This window comes from Pelophylax lessonae (genome assembly GCF_965119305.1).
Source record: "Pelophylax lessonae genome assembly, chromosome: 1".
Lineage (NCBI taxonomy): Eukaryota > Metazoa > Chordata > Amphibia > Anura > Ranidae > Pelophylax > Pelophylax lessonae.
Genome location: NC_138768.1, coordinates 13,897,446 through 13,917,605, shown reverse-complemented (window position 1 = coordinate 13,917,605; position 20,160 = coordinate 13,897,446). Strand labels below are relative to the sequence as shown.

The window sequence follows — 20,160 nt, the reverse complement described above, 5'->3', positions numbered from 1 at the left end:
GTTCCAGACACTCATTAGAACTAGAGAAATGGCTTGGAGAAGCTATGGAACATCTTCAACATTAGAGGACAAGTCCAGTTTGATGGGACTATTACTACTAACTTTCAAATGTCATAGTCATATTTGGTGGATTGTTCCAACAAGAAACGTAGACGTCACTTTTTTTTTCATAAAACAAGTAGAGAAAATCAAACTCTTTAGCGATGACTTTCAACTTTTTGACTTTAAACGTCCTACCACCTACAGCACGTCTGAAAGGTTTATATGTTACCGTTCAGACTTCTCTACCATATGTAAATGTGCACAGTGATGATTTCATAACGTCCCACCAGCAGTACTATGGATGGGAAGAACAAATTCATTTTATATCAGATGGAGAATTTTGGAACTGGGTGACCAGAGTTTGTTAGTCATCTCTTGGCCCCTTTCACTTTGATTTCTTGGCGCTGGCCTTCAGCTTGCGGGTTTGAATCTGGCGCAGACGTAGAATGAGCTCTTTGGGTAATTTTCCTCCTTTAGCCAGCAGTTCCTTCAAACGCTGTTTGGGCGTCTTGGAGATGTAAAAATCGCAGATGGTGGGTCGATCTTCATAGGAGACATGACAAGACTTGGTAGATGAGTGATAGCCCTCAGCCTTAGCGGTGACCTCATAGTCTCCTGGATTGAGAAGCCTCCAGTAGTCTCCATCAAGAGCTGAAGAAAGAGAAACAATTTTTTTTTAAACCTTACTCCAGGCCAAACCAGGTGGACTACAGAACTAAATGCACTCTGTGTGTCAGCGCAGTGTCCTGTAGCTCTGAATAGGTTCTGAAGGATGCAAACTGACCAAGACAGGTAGCACAAAAGGACTGCCAGAATCACTACGTATTTACTCATGTCTATCAGGCTTATATAAAATAAAGATACATACTCAAGAGTTATGGGCTCCCTGCAAGACCCAGATTTTCAGTCTTTGAGTTAATATGTTTGAATTCATCTAGAGACAAGGGGGTAATTTCTAGACTCTACAGTTACCTCAATAATGCACTGCTTCCGGATAAATCCTCGGCAATGGTTCGGTGGGAGACAGATGTGGGACAGGAGTACTCCACCTGGAGACTGGGCAGATATGCTTGCAAACATGCATAAATCCTCTCGCTCCATGGCGATAAAAGAAACCGTGGTGAAGTTTCACACAAGATGGTATCTAACCCCCAGATAGGATCCATAGATTTTATCCTGAAGTCTCAGACTTGTGCTTTCAGGGGTTGCCCTAAGACAGGTGTGCTTCTCCACACTTTTTGGAGCTGTTCGGTTCTCAGACCAATTTGGGGGCTGGCAGAAGCGAAAGACACCCAATGGTCAGGATCCATTATAACCCTGACACCTCCAATGGGCTTACCATTCACACCCTTACCAGAGGTACCAGACCCTATCCAAAAATTTGCCCACACGCTCTTTTGCTCTATCCACTGGGCAATAGCCCTCAATTGGCATTCTCCATCAGTTCCCTGGGCCCAAGTCCTTCAGAGGATGGAGACCATCAAATTGATGGAACGTATCCATCACACTATATATGATACCATGCACATATTCAATCGCAAATGGATGCACTGGACCGCATGTGGTATCAACTTGGAGAGCAGATGAGCCCAGGGCTTCAGTGTCACGCGTTGGAGACATGCTCATATGGCGCCTACTCAAACACTATCGAATTCTCACAATAAACCCACGGAGAGGAATGGTCCCTTTTACTTACATATATTCATCAAACTTGTCCTTATTGTTTCTAAGAATCTCTTGTTATATTTAGGTTTATTTTTTTATTCTCATGCTACCCACTTGAATATGCATAGACTTGTTGCAGGCCTCTAGCTCTCATACGGAGTTTATACAGTGCCTTGCGAAAGTATTCGGCCCCCCATTAAACTTTGCGACCTTTTGCCACATTTCAGGCTTCAAACATAAAGATATAAAACTGTAATTTTTTGTGAAGAATCAACAACAAGTGGGGACACAATCATGAAGTGATTTATTTATTGGATATTTCAAACTTTAACAAATAAAAAACTGAAAAATTGGGCGTACAAAATTATTCAGCCCCTTTACTTTCAGTGCAGCAAACTCTCTCCAGAAGTTCAGTGAGGATCTCTGAATGATCCAATGTTGACCTAAATGACTAATGATGATAAATAGAATCCACCTGTGTGTAATCAAGTCTCCGTATAAATGCACCTGCACTGTGATAGTCTCAGAGGTCCGTTTAAAGCGCAGAGAGCATCATGAAGAACAAGGAACACACCAGGCAGGTCCGAGATACTGTTGAGGAGAAGTTTAAAGCCGGATTTGGATACAAAAACATTTTCCAAGCTTTAAACATCCCAAGGAGCACTGTGCAAGCGATAATATTGAAATGGAAGGAGTATCAGACCACTGCAAATCTACGAAGACCTGGCCGTCCCTCTAAACTTTCAGCTCATACAAGGAGAAGACTGATCAGAGATGCAGCCAAGAGGCCCATGATCACTCTGGATGAACTACAGAGATCTACAGCTGAGGTGGGAGACTCTGTCCATAGGACAACAATCAGTCGTATACTGCACAAATCTGGCCTTTATGGAAGAGTGGCAAGAAGAAAACCATTTCTTAAAGATATCCATAAAAAGTGTCGTTTAAAGTTTGCCACAAGCCACCTGGGGGACACCAAACATGTGGAAGAAGGTGCTCTGGTCAGATGAAACCAAAATAGAACTTTTTGGCAACAATGTAAAACGTTATGTTTGGCGTAAAAGCAACACAGCTCATCACCCTGAACACACCATCCCCCACTGTCAAACATGGTGGTGGCAGCATCATGGTTTGGGCCTGCTTTTCTTCAGCAGGGACAGGGAAGATGGTTAAAATTGATGGGAAGATGGATGGAGCCAAATACAGGACCATTCTGGAAGAAAACCTGATGGAGTCTGCAAAAGACCTGAGACTGGGACGGAGATTTGTCTTCCAACAAGACAATGATCCAAAACATAAAGCAAAATCTACAATGGAATGGTTCACAAATAAACATATCCAGGTGTTAGAATGGCCAAGTCAAAGTCCAGACCTGAATCCAATCGAGAATCTGTGGAAAGAACTGAAAACTGCTGTTTACAAACGCTCTCCATCCAACCTCACTGAGCTCGAGCTGTTTTGCAAGGAGGAATGGGCAAAAATTTCAGCCTCTCGATGTGCAAAACTGATAGAGACATACCCCAAGCGACTTACAGCTGTAATCGCAGCAAAAGGTGGCGCTACAAAATATTAACTTAAGGGGTTGAATAATTTTGCACGCCCAATTTTTCAGTTTTTTATTTGTTAAAAAAGTTTAAAATATCCAATAAATTTCGTTCCACTTCATGATTGTGTCCCACTTATTGTTGATTCTTCCCAAAAAATTACAGTTTTATATCTTTATGTTTGAAGCCTGAAATGTGGCAAAAGGTCGCAAAGTTCAAGGGGGCCGAATACTTTCACAAGGCACTGTATATGTTCATAGGCTTAGTCGGTCACAATTCTCCTTTGGATATTTTCATCCCTGAATGCACATATACCAGACTATGCTAAGTTTCGATCTCTTTATTAGAACATACTGGATAGAATCATTTGTATATATTCTGAAGATGCCTTTTATATGCAAAATGTTTTCCTAACGCACATGTATTATGTTTTTATTCTAGTAATGGTTTGTAACTTTTCTTCTGTATACCTCAATAAAACGTTTGTATTAAAAAAAAGAGTTATGGGCACCCTAAGCCCCCATTCACACTGGGGCGACGCTACTTCGCACCGCGACCTCCGAGGTCGCGGTGCGAGCAGCGCGCCGCTACCTCGGAGCGGCCGCCACGGACTTCGTAACATTGAAGTCTATGGCGGTCGCCTCCTGGTCGCCCCAAAGAAGCTCCGGACCCTTTTTCTGAGTCGCAGCGACTTGTGTCGCTCCTATCAGAACGGGTCCGCAGCTTCCCTATGGGAGGCGACCTGCGGCGACCTGTGAGGCGACCAGGTCGCCTCACAGGTCGCCCCAGTGTGAACGGGGGCTAACACTTCTGGGAGCGTGGTTCTCCTGGTCCAACACTGTGCTCAGCGGTTCCTCCTGCTCACTACAAGAGATGATGTAGAGGTTGGTTGGAGGAACGCTGAGCGCAGTGGGGACCAGAAGATTAACACTCCTGGATGTCTCAAATTTTTGAGAGTCTGAAGCCAGCCATATTTGTTTTCAGTTGGCATTGTCACCGGCACTTTTTACACCGCTCACCTGTGCGGATGTGATGGTTGAGTCCATCTACCGCTATGACGGCTTCGGGAACACCTTTGCCTGTGTCCTTGTCCCGGACCACGCCTTTAATCCCTCGATGGACCTACAAATAGACAAAATCCCTATTACACCTGGATGCTATGTACAGAAAAATAGCCTATTGTTTAAAGCTGAACTCAGGGCAAGTAAATAAACATTTGGGATATTAATGACTTTGCTTGCTAAAGAATTTATAATTCCATTTATCTGGTCATGTGATCTACGCTCTCCTACCAGACAACACAGCCTGGAGATTGAACTGACTTTTTCCCCTTAAATTCCCCTTAAGTCCCTGAGCCTGTTCCTCGCTACAAACGACATGAGTTCCAAAATTTTTTTTTGGCGTTTGTAGGTTACCCTAACATGTTATACAAGTTTTTCCTGGGGTAGATAGGACTTTGATCAGTTGTGGGCATACACCCAAAAACAAAGTATTACACAGCTCAGAGTTGCTGTGTTTACAGAAGCTGTAAAAAAAAAAAAAAAAAGACTGACACAGTGTTTATAAACATTGATCAGACATGAGATAGAGAGAAACAAAGTAACATTGTTTATAAACATTGATCAGACATGAGATAGAGAGAAACAAAGTAACATTGTTTATAAACACAAAATGAGGTTGAAGGATTGTAAGAGGTGCATGAATGGAGGTGTAATGGAGGGATGGAGGTGTAATGCTTTTCAGCTGGTCTTCTCCAGTTTGCACCATGGTTATATTTTAACCTAATTATTTGAACTTTTTGAGACAATAGCCAGTCGTGCATGGGGATGGGTTGGGGGAGGTTGGGCTGTCTCCCTCTCACCTGTTCCCCATCCACCCATTAGCGGCCATGTGCCTCCAGTGTGAGGACACTAAATTAAGAGTGTAGGACTGCAGATTTAAACAGGGTGCCGTGACGTGGCTCTGCAGCTTTCACATGCGTTTGCAAATGTGTGTCAACTAAACCCCTGTTCTTTGTACCAAGAGACAGGTCTTATTTGGTTGGTGACAGACTGGAAGGTGAGTACATCAAACTGGGGGCTGGCTGACTTTCATGCACCTCTTACAATCCTTCAACCTCATTTTGTGTTTTGTTATAGGGATGGAGACGCCGGGCAACACCAGCTTGGGTCTCATCTAAAGTCCCACCTAGTCCAATATGTTTAAAGCAACCAGGGATGGAGACGCCTTGCTTACAGCTTGGTGCCTCATCTAAAGTCCCACCGTGCGATTTTCGTGCGTTTTTGGTGGATGCAGTTTTTGATTTGACCCTAGTGTTTTCCGTATACAGGGATGGAGACCAATAGCATGACCTGCTTGTCTCATATAAAGTCCCAAAGGAAATAAGGGATTTCAAAGGCAGTGTGCTTTACAGGCCATGCCCCATATATAAAATCCCTTCCTATCCATATACTGCATCCACCAAGGGGATGGAGGTGTAATGCTTTTCAGCTGGTCTTCTCCAGTTTGCACCATGGTTATATTTTAACCTAATTATTTGAACTTTTTGAGACAATAGCCAGTCGTGCATGGGGATGGGTTGGGGGAGGTTGGGCTGTCTCCCTCTCACCTGTTCCCCATCCACCCATTAGCGGCCATGTGCCTCCAGTGTGAGGACACTAAATTAAGAGTGTAGGACTGCAGATTTAAACAGGGTGCCGTGACGTGGCTCTGCAGCTTTCACATGCGTTTGCAAATGTGTGTCAACTAAACCCCTGTTCTTTGTACCAAGAGACAGGTCTTATTTGGTTGGTGACAGACTGGAAGGTGAGTACATCAAACTGGGGGCTGGCTGACTTTCATGCACCTCTTACAATCCTTCAACCTCATTTTGTGTTTTGTTATAGGGATGGAGACGCCGGGCAACACCAGCTTGGGTCTCATCTAAAGTCCCACCTAGTCCAATATGTTTAAAGCAACCAGGGATGGAGACGCCTTGCTTACAGCTTGGTGCCTCATCTAAAGTCCCACCGTGCGATTTTCGTGCGTTTTTGGTGGATGCAGTTTTTGATTTGACCCTAGTGTTTTCCGTATACAGGGATGGAGACCAATAGCATGACCTGCTTGTCTCATATAAAGTCCCAAAGGAAATAAGGGATTTCAAAGGCAGTGTGCTTTACAGGCCATGCCCCATATATAAAATCCCTTCCTATCCATATACTGCATCCACCAAGGGGATGGAGGTGTAATGCTTTTCAGCTGGTCTTCTCCAGTTTGCACCATGGTTATATTTTAACCTAATTATTTGAACTTTTTGAGACAATAGCCAGTCGTGCATGGGGATGGGTTGGGGGAGGTTGGGCTGTCTCCCTCTCACCTGTTCCCCATCCACCCATTAGCGGCCATGTGCCTCCAGTGTGAGGACACTAAATTAAGAGTGTAGGACTGCAGATTTAAACAGGGTGCCGTGACGTGGCTCTGCAGCTTTCACATGCGTTTGCAAATGTGTGTCAACTAAACCCCTGTTCTTTGTACCAAGAGACAGGTCTTATTTGGTTGGTGACAGACTGGAAGGTGAGTACATCAAACTGGGGGCTGGCTGACTTTCATGCACCTCTTACAATCCTTCAACCTCATTTTGTGTTTTGTTATAGGGATGGAGACGCCGGGCAACACCAGCTTGGGTCTCATCTAAAGTCCCACCTAGTCCAATATGTTTAAAGCAACCAGGGATGGAGACGCCTTGCTTACAGCTTGGTGCCTCATCTAAAGTCCCACCGTGCGATTTTCGTGCGTTTTTGGTGGATGCAGTTTTTGATTTGACCCTAGTGTTTTCCGTATACAGGGATGGAGACCAATAGCATGACCTGCTTGTCTCATATAAAGTCCCAAAGGAAATAAGGGATTTCAAAGGCAGTGTGCTTTACAGGCCATGCCCCATATATAAAATCCCTTCCTATCCATATACTGCATCCACCAAGGGGATGGAGGTGTAATGCTTTTCAGCTGGTCTTCTCCAGTTTGCACCATGGTTATATTTTAACCTAATTATTTGAACTTTTTGAGACAATAGCCAGTCGTGCATGGGGATGGGTTGGGGGAGGTTGGGCTGTCTCCCTCTCACCTGTTCCCCATCCACCCATTAGCGGCCATGTGCCTCCAGTGTGAGGACACTAAATTAAGAGTGTAGGACTGCAGATTTAAACAGGGTGCCGTGACGTGGCTCTGCAGCTTTCACATGCGTTTGCAAATGTGTGTCAACTAAACCCCTGTTCTTTGTACCAAGAGACAGGTCTTATTTGGTTGGTGACAGACTGGAAGGTGAGTACATCAAACTGGGGGCTGGCTGACTTTCATGCACCTCTTACAATCCTTCAACCTCATTTTGTGTTTTGTTATAGGGATGGAGACGCCGGGCAACACCAGCTTGGGTCTCATCTAAAGTCCCACCTAGTCCAATATGTTTAAAGCAACCAGGGATGGAGACGCCTTGCTTACAGCTTGGTGCCTCATCTAAAGTCCCACCGTGCGATTTTCGTGCGTTTTTGGTGGATGCAGTTTTTGATTTGACCCTAGTGTTTTCCGTATACAGGGATGGAGACCAATAGCATGACCTGCTTGTCTCATATAAAGTCCCAAAGGAAATAAGGGATTTCAAAGGCAGTGTGCTTTACAGGCCATGCCCCATATATAAAATCCCTTCCTATCCATATACTGCATCCACCAAGGGGATGGAGGTGTAATGCTTTTCAGCTGGTCTTCTCCAGTTTGCACCATGGTTATATTTTAACCTAATTATTTGAACTTTTTGAGACAATAGCCAGTCGTGCATGGGGATGGGTTGGGGGAGGTTGGGCTGTCTCCCTCTCACCTGTTCCCCATCCACCCATTAGCGGCCATGTGCCTCCAGTGTGAGGACACTAAATTAAGAGTGTAGGACTGCAGATTTAAACAGGGTGCCGTGACGTGGCTCTGCAGCTTTCACATGCGTTTGCAAATGTGTGTCAACTAAACCCCTGTTCTTTGTACCAAGAGACAGGTCTTATTTGGTTGGTGACAGACTGGAAGGTGAGTACATCAAACTGGGGGCTGGCTGACTTTCATGCACCTCTTACAATCCTTCAACCTCATTTTGTGTTTTGTTATAGGGATGGAGACGCCGGGCAACACCAGCTTGGGTCTCATCTAAAGTCCCACCTAGTCCAATATGTTTAAAGCAACCAGGGATGGAGACGCCTTGCTTACAGCTTGGTGCCTCATCTAAAGTCCCACCGTGCGATTTTCGTGCGTTTTTGGTGAATGCAGTTTTTGATTTGACCCTAGTGTTTTCCGTATACAGGGATGGAGACCAATAGCATGACCTGCTTGTCTCATATAAAGTCCCAAAGGAAATAAGGGATTTCAAAGGCAGTGTGCCTTACAGGCCATGCCCCATATATAAAATCCCTTCCTATCCATATACTGCATCCACCAAGGGGATGGAGGTGTAATGCTTTTCAGCTGGTCTTCTCCAGTTTGCACCATGGTTATATTTTAACCTAATTATTTGAACTTTTTGAGACAATAGCCAGTCGTGCATGGGGATGGGTTGGGGGAGGTTGGGCTGTCTCCCTCTCACCTGTTCCCCATCCACCCATTAGCGGCCATGTGCCTCCAGTGTGAGGACACTAAATTAAGAGTGTAGGACTGCAGATTTAAACAGGGTGCCGTGACGTGGCTCTGCAGCTTTCACATGCGTTTGCAAATGTGTGTCAACTAAACCCCTGTTCTTTGTACCAAGAGACAGGTCTTATTTGGTTGGTGACAGACTGGAAGGTGAGTACATCAAACTGGGGGCTGGCTGACTTTCATGCACCTCTTACAATCCTTCAACCTCATTTTGTGTTTTGTTATAGGGATGGAGACGCCGGGCAACACCAGCTTGGGTCTCATCTAAAGTCCCACCTAGTCCAATATGTTTAAAACATTGTTTATAAACATTGATCAGACATGAGATGGAGAAACAAAGTAATATTGTTTATAAACACTGATCAGACATGTGATAGAAAAACAAAGTAACATTGTTTACAAACATTGATCAGACATGGGATCGAGAAAAACAAAGTAACATTGTATATAAATATTGATCAGACAGAAGATAGAGAGATACAAAGTAAAGTTGTTTATAAACATTGATCAGACAGGAGATAGAGAGATACAAAGTAACGTTGTTTATAAACATTGATCAGACAGGAGATAGAGAGATACAAAGTAACATTGTTTATAAACATTGATCACATAGGAGATAGATACAAAGTAACGTTGTTTATAAACATTGATCAGACGGAAGATAGAGAGATACATAGTAACGTTGTTTATAAACATTGATCAGACAGGAGATAGAGAGATACAAAGTAACATTGTTTATAAACATTAATCACACAGGAGATAGAGAGATACAAAGTAACGTTGTTTATAAACATTGATCAGATGGAAGATAGAGAGATACATAGTAACGTTGTTTATAAACATTGATCAGACAGGAGATAGAGAGATACAAAGTAACGTTGTTTATAAACATTGATCAGACAGGAGATAGAGAGATACAAAGTAACATTGTTTATAAACATTGATCAGACAGGAGATAGATATAAAGTAATGTTGTTTATAAACATTGATCAGACGGAAGATAGAGAGATACAAATGGGTTTATTTACAAAAGGCAAATCCACTCTGCACTAAAAGTGCACTTGGAAGTGCAGTTGCTGTAGATCGGAGAAGGACATGAAAGGAAAAAAAAAAAAATTTGCATGCACATAATTGGATAATAGAAATTAGCAGAGCTTCCCCACATTTCAGACCTTCCCCTTAGATCTACAGTGACTGCACTTCCAAGTGCACTTGCAGTGCACAGTTGATTTGCCTTTAGTAAATAAACCCCAAAGTAACATTGTTTATAAACATTGTTTAGACAATGCAAAAAAAAAAAATCCCATTGAACGCCCCTGCATGCAGATTAGGGGGCCGGACGCATGGATGGCACTCACCTTCTTCCTCCCCCCCCCTCGGGCACTCACCTTCTTCCTCCCCCCCCCCCTCGGGCACTCACCTTCTTCCTCCCTCCCCCTTGGGCACTCACCTTCTTCCTCCCTCCTCCCTCGGGCACTCACCTTCTTCCTCCTCCCTCCCCCCTCAGGCACTCACCTTCTTCTCCCCCCCCCCATCAGGCACTCACCTTCTTCCTCCTCCCTCCCCCCTTCAGGCACTCACCTTCTTCCTCCTCCCCCCCCATCAGGCACTCACCTTCTTCATCCTCCCTCCCCCCTTCAGGCACTCACCTTCTTCCTCCTCCCTCCCCCCTTCAGGCACTCACCTTCTTCCTCCTCCCTCCCCCCTTCAGGCACTCACCTTCTTCCTCCTCCCTCCCCCTCAGGCACTCACATTCTCCCCCCCGGGCACTCACATTCTTCCTTCTTCCCCCCCTCGGGCACTCACATTCTTCCTTCTCCCCCCCCCGGCACTCACATTCTTCCTTCTTCCCCCCCACGGCACTCACATTCTTCCTTCTTCCCCCCCCGGGCACTCACATTCTTCTTTCTTACCCCCCCTCGGGCACTCACATTCTTCCTTCTTCCCCCCCCTCGGGCACTCACATTCTTCCTTCTTCCCCCCCCCTCGGGCACTCACATTCTTCCTTCTCCCCCCCCCGGGCACTCACATTCTTCCTTCTTCCCCCCCCCCTCGGGCACTCACATTCTTCCTTCTTCCCCCCCGGCACTCACATTCTTCCTTCTCCCCCCCCCCTCGGGCACTCACATTCTTCCTTCTTCCCCCCCCTCGGGCACTCACATTCTTCCTTCTTCCCCCCCCCCTCGGGCACTCACATTCTTCCTTCTCCCCCCCGGCACTCACATTCTTCCTTCTTCCCCCCCCCTCGGGCACTCACATTCTTCCTTCCCCCCCCCCCCACTCGGGCACTCACAGTCTTCCTTCTCCCCCCCCCCTCGGGCACTCACATTCTTCTTCCTTCGGCTCTCATCTGAGCAGCGCAGCGCTGCAGCCAGAAGAAGACGGAGGGGGGTGGAGGCGGAGCCAATGCTAGGCGGCAAGGCGAGGTACAATAATAACCCCCAGCATTAATGTCAGAGAGTACAATAATAACCCCCAGCATTAATGTCAGAGACTACAATAATAACCCCCAGCATTGATGTCAGAGAGTACAATAATAACCCCCAGCATTGATGTCAGAGACTACAATAATAACCCCCAGCATTAATGTCAGAGAGTACGATAATAACCCCCAGCATTAATGTCAGAGAGTACAATAAACAATAATAACCCCCAGCATTAATGTCAGAGAGTACAATAATAACCCCCAGCATTAATGTCAGAGAGTACAATAATAACCCCCAGCATTGATGTCAGTGAGTGCAATAATAACCCCCAGCGTTGATGTCAGAGAGTACAATAATAACCCCCAGCATTGATGTCAGAGACTACAATAATAACCCCCAGCATTGATGTCAGAGAGTACAATAATAACCCCCAGCATTGATGTCAGAGACTACAATAATAACCCCCAGCATTGATGTCAGAGAGTACAATAATAACCCCCAGCATTGATGTCAGTGAGTGCAATAATAACCCCCAGCATTGATGTCAGAGAGTACAATAATAACCCCCAGCATTGATGTCAGAGACTACAATAATAACCCCCAGCATTGATGTCAGAGACTACAATAATAACCCCCAGCATTGATGTCAGAGAGTACAATAATAACCCCCAGCATTGATGTCAGAGACTACAATAATAACCCCCAGCATTGATGTCAGAGAGTACAATAATAACCCCCAGCATTGATGTCAGAGACTACAATAATAACCCCCAGCATTGATGTCAGAGACTACAATAATAACCCCCAGCATTGATGTCAGAGACTACAATAATAACCCCCAGCATTAATGTCAGAGACTACAATAATAACCCCCAGCATTAATGTCAGAGTGTACAATAATAACCCCAAGCATTGATGTCAGAGAGTACAATAATAACCCCCAGCATTGATGTCAGAGAGTACAATAATAACCCCCAGCATTGATGTCAGAGAGTACAATAATAACCCCCAGCATTGATGTCAGAGAGTACAATAATAACCCCCAGCATTGATGTCAGTACTAATAACATTACCACAAGTAGGTCGTCAGTGGCAGTGAAAGATAACCCCATATCCCTCCCCTGCATTGATAGTGGCGATGACAGGTAAACCTTCACTCTCGTGATTCATTGATAATTGCCATCCACAATGGGGTGGACAGTTATACAATTCTCGGCCTTTATTTGTAGAATTCGTAGCTTGAATGGGGGTGTACCAAACCAACCTGTTCCATATAGATGAGCAGGGACTCCTTGTTATTCTCCCACTCTGTTGGAAGCTCCCCCTCGTGAGGGAACTTATCACAGGACAGCTCCACCGTCACCTCAAAGCAGTTGGTGTGAAGGTAACTGAAATCATTCATACCTGGAGGGTGCAGAAGGGAAGACAATTTGGACATGAAAGTTGTATTGTATAGAGCAGTGATGGTGAACCTTGGCACCCCGGATGTTTTGGAACTACATTTCCAATGATGCTTATGCACTCGGCAGTGTAGTTGAGCATCATGGGAAATGTAGTTCCAAAACATGTGGGGTGCCAAGGTTCGCCTTCACTGCTATAGAGGAAAGCCTTCCTTTCTGACATGGCAGGTTCACTTTAATAACATGGTAATAGGAATGCTCACAGCTCATTTCGAAGTTTGTACTCACTTCCAGCCACGGTGTGCCAGTTTGCCCCGTTGATGATGTTGCCGACTCTGATGAAGTTATCGTAGTGACAGATGCGGCGGTTATCTTCTGCCATGATGCGATGGCTGGAAGCATAGGCTGTGGCCAACCACCGAAACATGGAGTCGTCTGGGGTCGGGGTCAGCTCCTTGGCCATCCAATAAGAACGAGCCATGTCGAAGGGGTAGGAGACCACCAGTTCTCCTCCATGGAGGTTGGCGCTGAGGACGAAGGGGATTTTTTGCATCCAGTCAATGATGGCGCGAGTCTCTGGGGCAACCTGAGGATTCACAAACCACAAACTAAGGACAGGCAGAGATTTCCCAACATACGCTCATGACTTTTCATTGGCTCTATCATGTAGAAAGAGAGACAGCGCCTAGAGGGATTCCCCCGAGGAGGCAGGTAGATGGTACACTGGCTCATGGTGTCTTCCTTGCGCCCAAACACAACATGGAAAAGTACAATGGAGAGCCGGCAAATCGTTCTTCTGAATATAATGCTTTATTAATACAAGTGGAGTGTACAAAATACAGCGGCTTACGGGTTTCGGCTGTTAGTCCCACCGCCTTCCACTGCTCTGTCTGGGTCTCCCATCCCACCGGGAGACCCTAACGACCAGCCGGCACGTCCGCCGATCGTCGGTGGAGAGGGAGAAAAGCAGGCGGCTAGTGTAAACACAGCCGTCTGTCATTCTCCCCTGTGTAGGAATGGTGATCATACGGTTCTACTATGTAGGACCGTTGATCACTGTTCCTACACCTCAAGCCACAGCCAATCACAGTTAGAATCACGCCCCTAGGGACACACATAGCCCCTCCCTCTCAAAAAAAGTTAACCCCTTCACTGCCAGTGTAATTTTACAGTAACAGTGCATATTTATAGCACTGATTACTATAGAAATGTCACTGGTAACCCCAAAAGTGTCAAAAATGTCAGTCAAGGGTCCGATCTGTCCGCCGCAATGTCGCAGTCCCGCAAAAAAAAACGCAGATCGCTGCCATTACGCGTTAAAAAAAAAAACAACAAAAATGACAAAAATCTTTCCCTTTGTTAGTAAACGCGATAACTTTTGCGCAAACCAATCAAAATACGCTTTTTGCGATTTTTTTTTACCAAACATAGGTAGCATAAAACAAATTGGCCGAAAATGTTAAAAAATGTTGATTTTTACATTTTTTTGGGGGGGAATTTCATATAGAAAAATGTGAAAAATATTGTTATTTTTGCAAAATTGTCGCTATTTTTTTTGTTTATAGCGCATAATCAAAAAATCGCACAGGTGATCAAATACCACCAAAAGAAAGCTCTGTTTGTGGGGAAAAAAGGACGTCAATTTCGTTTAGGTACAGCGTCGCACGACCGCGCAATTGTCCGTTAAAATCACGCGGTACCGAATCGCAAAATAGGCCCTGGTCGGAATGGGGGTAAAATCTTCCGGGGCTTAAGTGGTTAAGTGATTAAAGTGAAGGTATAAAGATCAACTTCTGGTAGGTGGTAAATATAAAATATTATTATGTAACAATTCATATTTTTATAATTTAAATATTTTAATCTAATAATAATTTAAATTTATATAATTAAATATTTTAATATAAGTGGTTGCTCAACATTTTTAAAGGTGATAAAAAAAATAGTACGTCCCAACCCCCCCCCCCAATGATATATTGTACAGACGTTACATTGTTACTGACCGTGGCATTTTCCATGGTGTAATACTCCGGGATGGGGATGTAGTGATTGGGAAACTCCAGCTCATTGTCCTCGGCATCCCACAGCGGAGTGTTCAGATCTGCAAAGTTGTGATTCAGATCCAGTCCTTGGTAATTCCAGCGACCGATGCCCCAGCCGGAGAGCTCCGAGCCCTACAGAGGAGGAGGCACAGGCAGTAAATACACAGGGAAAGGCCTGGGAATAAAAAAATATTCTTACTTGCTTCTGTTCTGTAGATATTTATGTTATTCCAGCATACAGTGGGATGACTGCCTTTCCTACAATCATAGGATCAGCCTATAGGACTATTCACACTTCTGCGTTATGCCAGCACGCCCTACCATGTGTTATATTATTGCACAAACTACAGTGTGGTGTGTTACCCTGCCATTCATTGACTCCTCCCCCCAAGGAAATACTACATTAACCAACTTGCCGACCAGCCGCTGCCTATATACGACGGCAAGTCGGTAGGTTCCCGCGAATCACCGTACCTCCAGGGAAGGGGGAGCGATCCAGGGAAGGGGGCGCATGCGCGCCACCGGAGGCATGCACCCGCCCCCATTCGCCACAGGGGAAGCTGATGCACGGGGCCGGTGGACGCGATTGCCGCCGGGCACCCGCGATCTCTCCCTGTGGAGAGAGAAACACATCAGACCATTGTTCTCTCCTGTGTTCCTCCTATTTAGAATCACAGGTCTCTGTGTTGATTCCACAAGCCCACCCCCCTCACAATTAGAAAGCACCCCCTAGGGACACATTTAACCCTTTGATCGCTCCTGCCCTTAACCCCTTCCCGGCCAGTGTCATTAGTACAGTGACAGTGCATATTTTTAGCACTGATTACTGTAGTAATGTCACTGGTCCCCCCAAAAGTGTCAAAAATGTCAGTTAGGGATCCGATTTGTCCGCCGCAATGTCGCAGTCCTGCTAAAAATCGCAGATCGCTGCCATTACTAGTAAAAAACAACAACAATAAAAATAACATACATCTTTCCCGTAGTTATTAGACACGATAACTTTTGCGCAAACCAATCAAAATACGCTTATTGCGATTTTTTTTTTTCCACCAAAAATATGTAGCAAATTGGCCTAAAATGTTAAAAAAATTAGATTTTTAAATGTCAGTTAGGGTCCGATCTGTCCGCCGCAATGTCGCAGTCCCACTAAAAATTGCAGATCACCGCCATTACTAGTAAAAAAAAAAAAAATAATAAGTAAATAAAAAATCTTTCCCCTAGTTTGTAGACACGATAACTTTTGCGCTTATTGGGATTTTTTTTTTTACCAAAAATATGTAACAGAATACAAATTGGCTTAAAATTGTGAAAAATAATTTAACCACTTAAGCCCCGGAGGATTTGGCTGCTAAAGGACCAGGGTTTTTTTTGCGATTTTTTACTGCATGACTTTAACGGACAATTGCGAATTTGACGTCCTTTTTTTCCCACAAACAGAGCTTTCTTTTGGTGGTATTTGATCACCTGTGCGATTTTTTGATCACGCGCTATAAACAAAAAAAGAGCGTAAATTTTGCAAAAATAACAATATTTTTCACATTTTTTTATATGAAATTCCCCCAAAAAAAAAGTAAAAATCAAAATTTTTTAACATTTTTCGGCCAATTTGTTTTATGCTACCTATGTTTGGTAAAAAAAAAATTGCAAAAAGCGTATTTTGATTGGTTTGCGCAAAAGTTATCGCGTTTACTAACAAAGGGAAAGATTTTTGTCATTTTTGGTGTTTTTTTTTTTAACGCGTAATGGCGGCGATCTGCGATTTTTTTTCGGTACTGCGACATTGCGGCGGACAGATCGGACCCTTGACTGACATTTTTGACACTTTTGGGGGTACCAGTGACATTACTGCAGTAATCAGTGCTATACATATGCACTGTTACTGCAAAAATGACACTGGCAGGGAAGGGGTTAACTTTATTGGACAGGGAGGGGTTAAGCGTGTCCTAGGGGCGTGATTCTAACTGTGTAGGGACATTCCTATTGGTGTAAAAGCAAAGATCAACGGTCCTACATAGTAGAACGGACAGATCTTCACTTTTACACAGGGAGAACTGACAGGCAGCTTGTTTACACAAGCAGCTCTGTCTTTCTCCCTTCACAGGAGCGATCGCAGTGTGACTGGCGGACATCGAGTCCGCCGGTCACACGCACTGACTTGTCTGTGAACGAGCCGCGGCGGGCGCGCGCCTCGGCGGGCGCGCGCCCGCCCGCGATAGGCTCGCAGGTCAGTGACAGGCGAGTGACGTACCGATACGTCACTCTGCCTGGCCGGGGCTGACCGCCGCAGTATATAGTCGTGCGGCGGTCGGCAACCGGTTAAATATTTTTTTTTTTATTAGGCCAATTTTTTTTTTTTTTTTATTAGACCAATTTGTATTCTGCCACATATTGTTATATAGCAGATGTAAAAATGTTTTGTAAAAACAGAATGTAAATGTAAAAAATATTGTTTTTTTTTTTTTTTTAAATTGTCGCTCTTTTTTTGTTTATAGCGCAAAAAATTTAAATTGCAGAGGTGATCAAATACCACCAAAAGAAAGCTCTGTTTGTGGGGAAAAAAGGACATAAACTGTATTTGGGTACAGCGTCGCACAACCGCGCAGTTGTCAGTTAAAGTAACGCAGTGCCGAATCGCACAAAATTGGGGAAAATGTGTTCACCGTGGTTCAAGGGAAGACAAATATGATTTTCTAAAGCTGAAAAATATTTATACAGTGGGGAAAATAATTATTTTATCCCCTGCAGATTTTTTATGTTTATCCACTAACAAAGAAATGAAGGGTCTATCATTTTTATCATCGGTGTATTTTAAATGACAGAGACAGAATAACAAGCAGAGGTCAGACGTTTCTTGTAGTTGGTGACCAGGTTTGCACACATCTCAGGAGGGATTTTGGTCCATTCTTCTTTACAGATCTTCTCTAAATCCTTAAGGTTTCTTGGCTGTCGCCTGGCAACTCAAAGTTTCCGCTCCCTCCATACATTTTCTATAGGATTTAGGTCTGGAGACTGACTAGGCCACTCCATGACCTTAATGTGGTTGTTCTTGAGCCACTCCTTTGCTGCCTTGGCGGTATGTTTTGGGTCATTTTCATGCTGGAAGACCCATCCATGACCCATCTTCAGTGTTCTAGCTGAGGGAAGAAGGATCTCATCCAAGATTTTACAATCCATGGCCCCATCCATGGTGATATGTTTTGGGTCATTGGCATGCTGGAAGACCCTTCCATGACCCATCTTCAGTGTTCTAGCTGAGGGAAGAAGGTTCTCATCCAAGATTTTACAATCCATGGCCCCGTCCATGGCGGTATGTTTTGGGTCATTGTCATGTTGACAGACCCTTCCATGACCCATCTTCAATGTTCTGGCTGAGGGAAGAAGGCTCTCATCCAATATTTTACAATACATGGCCCCGTCCATTGGCACCTCAATGTGGCAAAGTCAGTCTGTACCTTTAGCAAGGAAACAGCCCTAAAGCATAATGTTTCCACCTCCGTGCTTAACTGTAAGGATGGTGTTCTTAGGGTCATAGTCAGCATTTTTCTTCCTCCTAACAAGGCAAGTCCTTCTCCTCAAGAAGACACATGTACAATCATGCCAATGAACATCTAAATAATTCAGCAAAGGATTAGGAGAAAGTTCTGTGGGCAGATGAGATCAAAAATTAAGCTCTTTGGCATTAACTCGACTTGCCGTGTTTGGATGAAGAAAAATTCTGACTATGATCTCTACAGTTAAGCACGGAGGTGGAAACATGATGCTTTGGGGCTATTTCTCTGCTAAAGGTACAAGCCGACTTTGCTGCATTGAGGGGTCAAAGGACGGGGCCATGTATTGTAAAATCTTGGATCTTGGATGAACCTTCTTCTCTCAGCCAGAACACTGAAGATGGGTCATGAATGGGCCTTCCAGCATGACAATGACCCAAAACGTACCGCCAAGGCAACAAAGGAGTGGCTCAAGAAGAAACACATTAAGGTCATGGAGTGGCCTAATCAGTCTCCAAACTTTAATTCTATAGAAAATGTATGGAGGTAGCTGAAACTTCGAGTTGCCAAGCGACAGCCAAGAAAACCTTAAGGATTTAGAGAAGATCTGTAAAGAAGAGTGGACCAAAATCCCTCCTGAGATGTGTGCAAACCTGGTCACCAACTACAAGAAACGGCTTACCTATGTGCTTGCCAACAAGGGTTTCTCTACTAAGTACTAAGTCATGTTTTGCTTTGGGATCAAATACTTATTTTACTCACTGAACTGCAACTTAGTTTATAACAATTGTATCATGTGTTTTTTCTGGATTTTCTGGAATGTCCCACGGCTCCCTGTCACATGAAGGCAACAGGTTTTGGACGCACTTCTCTTTCCACCCTGGCTTCATATATGGAGGATGCTGTTTGGCCACCATTACAGACTTGACACATGTGTGGTCCATACCTAGTTGCAATAGATGTCTGCGGTTGGGTACTAGTGCAGTCCGATGCCCGTTAGGATCTATTCCCCCATCTGTGGATTTTTTCACCTTTGTGGATGGTCAGCCGCTGTACTTTTGGTGTCTGTCTTGCATCGCCCGAGGTGGGGGATTTTATCATCTCCAGCAAATGACTAATATAGTGTGTGGTAACAGTTTTCATATGCTACATGCGGTCCCTGAGGAAGCATTTAAAAGAGCCTAGACTCTGCTAAATGCGTTGGACCGGATTACTACGCACTTGCTCATCGAATACTGTATCTGCGATGAATACCGACAGTATATTGTGTCATCCACTTATGGCTGTATCAATATTTTATTGATTGATGTTTTTATATTTGCTCTTTTTTGATATGAATAAAATTGATTTTTTATGAAAACATGACTTATTTATGACAACCTCAAAGCCTTGAAAATTCGCTATTATAGGATGAGATAATGGGATTACTAAGGTTGGGGATGGATCCCCATTTTGCCTAGGTTCCCGTATCTCTTTCGTGTTCTTTTTAGCCTCAACTGCCACATTTTGTTGTCTGCTATACCTACTGTTTGCAATAAAACCTACGTGGATGGAAAGAAACAGTGTCTGGTGAGTTCAGCTATCTGATAACGATTGTCCGTGGTGATTGTATCTGCTTATACAGGCCAGGACTAAGTCTCTCAGCAAGGGATAAGTCACTATTACAACAATTGGAGTCAGAATATATCTTTTATATCTGTATATCTTTATGCATAAAAGATGGCCCTGGGAACAACTGGTGCAAACAGTGGGCTGAATCTTTGGAAGAGTTATGCAATTATTAAAAAATGCCCTGATAGGTGGATATCAATCTGGAGGAGTGGGTGTTTCTGGAAAGGCTATATTTAGATGCAGACTGTGTGCTCGGCCTCCATGACCTCCAGAACAGAAATTCAATAAATGAAAGGAGT

At 44.3% G+C, this 20,160-nt stretch overlaps 1 protein-coding gene across 2 annotated transcripts in view; it reads right to left on the bottom strand.

The window, feature by feature from the left end:
• Positions 1-228: 228 nt before the first annotated feature.
• Positions 229-20,160, bottom strand: part of LOC309555723 (inactive carboxypeptidase-like protein X2) — a 129,098-nt gene continuing 109,166 nt past the window's right edge. For both annotated transcript variants that reach the window (XM_082257791.1, XM_082257792.1), the window contains 5 exons: positions 14,724-14,894; positions 13,012-13,309; positions 12,588-12,727; positions 4,271-4,373; positions 229-693 (listed from right to left, as the gene is read on the bottom strand). In XM_082257791.1, coding sequence (XP_082113917.1) covers positions 428-693; positions 4,271-4,373; positions 12,588-12,727; positions 13,012-13,309; positions 14,724-14,894 — 978 coding nt within the window. In that variant the 3' untranslated portion in view covers positions 229-427. The remainder of the gene's footprint in view (positions 694-4,270; positions 4,374-12,587; positions 12,728-13,011; positions 13,310-14,723; positions 14,895-20,160) is intronic.